Below are 5140 nucleotides of genomic sequence, written 5' to 3' on the forward strand. Positions count from 1 at the left end.
TAGAAGGTTTCTCCAAAGAGTTCTATAGGATCCACTCGAAGCATGCCGGAAAAGGAGTGGAGCTGTCCCTCACAGTAGAATAAGTCGCTAAATAAGGTTTGCATAAAGTGGAGCTGTCCCTAACCAGTAGAAATGAGTCGGCTAAATAAGGTCTGCATTAATTATCAATTTTGAGGGGCCGGCTTGAGGAAAAGGCCGCAGGACCTGAACAAAAGCATACAAAAACCGAAGGTCGCCCCGGAACTTTTAAGCAGAAAGCAAAAGCCGGAGGCTCCCTTTTAAGCAGAAGCAAAAGTCGGGAGCCGCCTTTTTAGTAGAAGTCAAAAGCCGGAGCCTCTCTTTTTAGCAGAAGCAAAAGCCCGGAGCCGCCTCTTTTAGCAGAAGGCAAAAAGCCGGAGCCTCTCTTTTAGCAGGAAGCAAAAGCCGGAGCTTCCTTTTAGCAGAAGCAAAAGCCGTAGCCGCCCTTTTAGCAGGAAGCAAAAGCCGGAGACCGCCTTTTAGCATGGAAGCAATTATTCCGGAGCCTCGAGGAGGAGCCGACTAGAAGCAGGTCTAGTGTTGAAAATAGGAAGAAACTATCAGGTCGTGGGGGACTTTACGCCTTTACCCTGTGTCTCTTGTTCAGGAGTATATAAGCTCGTCCGGAACCATGTGTGAACGAAGTTTTGACTTGCGCCATTCGAAAATAAAAACCAACTGTTAAATCTTACATGTGTTTTATTATGTATGTAATAACATTACCTCTTCATCATAATAAAGATAAAAGGGAAAACAATTATTGAATTTCGTCCAAACTCATACATTGACATTTGTAATGGATATTCTTATAATTCTGAAACAATCTGGGGACGCCGTCATCTCCCTGAGAACCAGAGTAAGACCGTCATATTTGTTCCATATAAGATAAGATAATGTAAAAACTGGTTCCTTCATATATTTTTTATTATTAATATTGATGATGATGAGGAAGAAGCCGAGTTCAATCTGTTAAAACTGGATGCGCGCGCCGAATTCTCCTCGGACGATGAAGACGATGAGGGTGATGATTCAGACGATATGAAACCCTGCATGAAACCGCGCTATCTGTTCATCCGACGACCCAACGGTGGTGTGTTCGCGAACCCTATTCCCTTGAGTCGGAAGCCTTCGGGTGATGTCGAGGATGAACGAACTGACCTCGTGTGGAGTCGAGAGAAAACGAGACTCGTCAAGCGAACCTTGCTCACCATGGGCGTGTCCCCGAGGTGGAACGATACGGAACTTATACAGGATGATGAGAAGAAACTCGAACAGAAGGAGATGGCTAAGAAGCCCACTGTGACAGAGCCTGCTGGTGAGGAGGCCTTCACGTGTCGCATCTGTCAGGCTGTGTTCGATAAGTATGTCCGTCTGTGCGGTCATTTGAGAACAGTCCACAATGAGAAACCCGAGAAGAGTAACCTCTGCTTCGTGTGTGCCAAGGTGTTCGCGACCCGGGCCACACTGACACTACACATTAAGCAGATGCACGGGGGCGGACAGACGGACTATGTCCGCGAGAAGGAAGTGTGCGAGATCTGCTCGGCGCGTGTCGTGAACCTCGCGGAGCACAAGCTCTGTCACGAGCCGCCTCGCTTCACGTGCGAGTACTGCGTGAAACCGTTCCGACGTACGCAGGAGTTGCGCAACCACGTGAAGGCGGTGCATCTAACGGAAACCCCAGAGGAACGCCCGCGCTGTGAGGTTTGCGGCAAAACGTTCGGACTGAAAGAGTACTTGCGTCGGCACATGCGCACGCATCGAGTGGAGAGAAAGTACAAGTGCGTGTGTGGCGATGGATTTAACTTTAATGTTTCGCTCAAGGTGCACATGGCGAAATGTGCTTTCTATCTGAAGTCGTTGGAAAAGGAAGGGGAGGTAAGTGCCATGACTTAGGAATAAAGGTTTAACCTTTACATTTGAAACATGGAACAGGGAAAATGCTTGATTCTGGGGCTTTTCACATCTCTAATACTGTTGAAAGCTCCCTAAGACCTAAGATAATTTCAAATTTCTCTTTGTTTTACCAAAATTCGTAACATTAAGGTTTTGTTATTTTCTTTAATATGAGTAATTGTTAAGTTGTTAAGTTAAAATTTGGTTATTGTAAATTTAGTTTTGTTTAAAATTAGGTTATTGTAAATTTAGTTTTGTTAAATCTGTTTTTTGTAAGTTCTTAATATTTTTGAACAAATAAAGCTTATGATCCAGTGTCATAATCTTGTAAAACTTGAATGGATATTATTTATTGATATTTTATATCCCAATAGTAAAATAACTAGAAAAAAACAGAGAAACGAAGCAAATTAGATAGAATTAAAAGCTTCTAGGCTTCTAAATAGAGCACTGTCTATTCTTATAAAACTATGACTGAAAATAAAAAATAAATTGATAGTGTCTATCATTTGGATTATGAAAAATGTAAAGAAATCCGAAAATACTCGAATATCATTTTTGAAGATCTACTTCAAACTCCAAGTTAAGATAAACTAAGATTTCCTATAAAGGTCTTGATCAGAATGCAAATATTGAACTTTTGACCATGTATTTGATTTCGCCGTGTGAGATATGTACATAAAATATGTCATTAGTGAGATACCTGATACATACATCATGTATGCCATTCTTATCATCTTAATGGACCCTTAATTATATAAATAATAGATACTTTAGTAATGAAAACTTCTATATGAACCTGAACAGGTATGAACTTTTGTAATGAGATTTGTGAATACAAACCATGCTAGTTGTATGAATTTAAAACGTTAACGCTATGTCTTGTAATGCCCAGTAGGCCTTGTTCTTAGATTTGTCTCCTTAGCATTTGATTTCTCTTATTGACTATAACTAATGTGATTCTAGTTATGATACATTTTATTCTTCACCAATACAAACGCCCTGGTATAAATATTTCAGGAATCATCCGATGATATTTCGAGGGAGTCTTCCATCTCGAGATCAGCGTCTGGCCCGCGACAAGATAACCACCGACCTGTCGCCACACTGGGCGACCGCGACAATGATGATGACGATGATAATTCCGATGTGGATGAGTACACGGCATTCAATCCGAACATCGTGGTGAAGAAAGAGGACGGTGTCTCCCCGGTAGAGGTCGGGGGCGCAACGTTTGGCAACACGGGGAGCATTGTTGTCAAGTCGGAACCGCTGGGCGATACCCCCGCGTCAGATGGGAGACAGTCCCGTAGCCGCACCACCAGGCGCCCTGCCGCCTCGGATAGCGATGCTGACAGTGGAACATTCGGGAGTCACTTCCTATCCAACCCACAGAACAAACCCGCCAGCGCGCGGACACAGAACTTGAAAACCGTCCTCGAGTCGAACCTGGGCACCCTGGTCAACAAGTCCTCCGCCAAGTCACAGAACTATCTGGCCGTCATCATGAAGAACTATGAGAACCGCGCCATGGAACCTGTCCCGGCCGAGATGGGAGAATCTGTCTCGGATCTCGAGGATAAACCCTTAGCCAAGCGGAAAGCCCGGAGCAGGAAGAGTGTTGGTCCTCCGAGTGTGAAGAAGGAGAATCGTGAGAAGTCTTGCGAGAGAAAACCGTCACGACGGAAATCTACTGTAGAGGATTCAGATACGGATTATATTCCTGAAGTCGAGGAGGAACCACCTGTCGAGAGGAAGAAGAAGGAGAAGCGGGAGAAGAAGAAGAAAAAGAAGAAGGAGAAGATCAAGCGAGAGAAAGCGACCACAGGGGATGAAATGTCAGACTTTGCATTCTCAAGCTACGAGTCTGACTCGAGTGAGAGTTCCATGTCTGAGAGAGAACTGTTCGGGCCCATCATCTACAAGTGTAGACATTGTGACGTCACGTTCAGAACCTACGAGCTACTCCTACGCCATCTGACGGGGAAACATGGCGGCTTCGAGAGTGCTGCCCTCTGCTTCATCTGCGGATTCTATCACAAGCACAAGAAGATGATCTACCGTCACATCAAGGAACACATAGAACCCAAGAAGCAAGAGAAGAAGGTGTGTGACATCTGTTCAGCAGAGGTGATACATCTCGGTACGCACCAGAAGGTGGCACACTCTGGTGTGACGTACAACTGTAAGTTCTGCTCCATGAAGTTCACCAGGGTCGGTCAGATGAACATTCACATCAAGACGGTTCATTTGAAACACATGCTGGAGAAGAAGTTCGTATGCCAGTACTGTAACAAAGAGTTCCCGTTCCAGGGCTATCTGAACAAACATATGAAGACGCACAATCACCATGGCAACGGACCAGGGGGCGGCGGTCACGTGACCTACACGTGTAAACAGTGCAACCTCACGTTCACCAATAAACATTTGTTCCGAAACCACAAGCTGGTGTGTGGGACTGGGGGACAACAACAGAACCAGGGGGGCAACACGAGCGCTCCGAATCCCCTGGTGCCACATCCGAGTACTAGCTCCATGTCGGAACAAGATGTACTTCAGCAGCAGCTGCAGCATTCAGCACAGGTACAAGCGCAGGCAGCACAGCAAGCAGCACAGGCAGCAGCGGAACTTAGCATACATCAAATACAGAGTGCTAACTTTCCACTCAAACTGGAACGAGCCAGCATGTATTACTTCTAGGGTGGCTTTCACCAACCTTACTAGCCCCCTAACAGCCTGTTAGATCAACAGCCCTGTTAAAAGCCTTTACAAGTACCCTGTCAAAAGCCTCAACAGCCTGTTTGCTTAACAGGCCTTGTAGGGACTGAAAAAATATTACTGAAATCCGACGCAGAAGAAATATATCCATAACACTGCTATATCGACCTATTGAGCTGAATTTATTTAGGAGTGGGCTATTTTTTTACACGACAAAGCTCTCCGCAAAAGAGTACGTCTAGTTTCATAGTGTCGTACCTACGTAAAGTTGGATTTCATTTTTTTGTTGAAGAATCGGAAAAAAAAATAAATAAAAAATCGTGCCAGAAAAGAGAAATTTGTTGAAATTAATTGTTGCTATTTTGAATATCGAGAGAAATGCATGAAAAACAAAACACAATCCATATTTAAGTAAATATTTATACAACGCATGCCATATTTACGTAAATATGGTTAGTAGGCTCTAAGAATGTTACAAGTAATGAACAATTTGTACGTAAAAAATGTC

General features: G+C 44.1%; 1 protein-coding gene across 1 annotated transcript; it reads left to right on the top strand.

Moving 5' to 3' along the window:
- Nucleotides 1-960: 960 nt before the first annotated feature.
- LOC103523092 (zinc finger protein 37) lies at nucleotides 961-5062 on the top strand. Its single transcript, XM_008488163.3, has 2 exons — nucleotides 961-1896; nucleotides 2935-5062. Exons 1-2 carry the CDS (start codon nucleotides 1057-1059, stop codon nucleotides 4612-4614), a joined length of 2520 nt encoding a protein of 839 aa, XP_008486385.2. The 5' UTR covers nucleotides 961-1056; the 3' UTR covers nucleotides 4615-5062.
- The last annotated feature ends 78 nt before the right edge of the window (nucleotides 5063-5140 follow it).

The sequence above is a fragment of the Diaphorina citri genome, unplaced genomic scaffold (genome assembly GCF_000475195.1).
Source record: "Diaphorina citri unplaced genomic scaffold, Diaci psyllid genome assembly version 1.1 scaffold15199, whole genome shotgun sequence".
NCBI lineage: Eukaryota > Metazoa > Arthropoda > Insecta > Hemiptera > Psyllidae > Diaphorina > Diaphorina citri.

Excerpts from the sequence above, each read along its gene's own strand:
- LOC103523092 (XM_008488163.3), top strand. The coding sequence starts at position 1,057 with ATGAAACCCTGCATGAAACCGCGCTATCTGTTCATCCGACGACCCAAC. Across the intron at positions 1,897-2,934 it reads CGTTGGAAAAGGAAGGGGAG|GAATCATCCGATGATATTTC; the intron begins GTAAGTGCCATG and ends TAAATATTTCAG.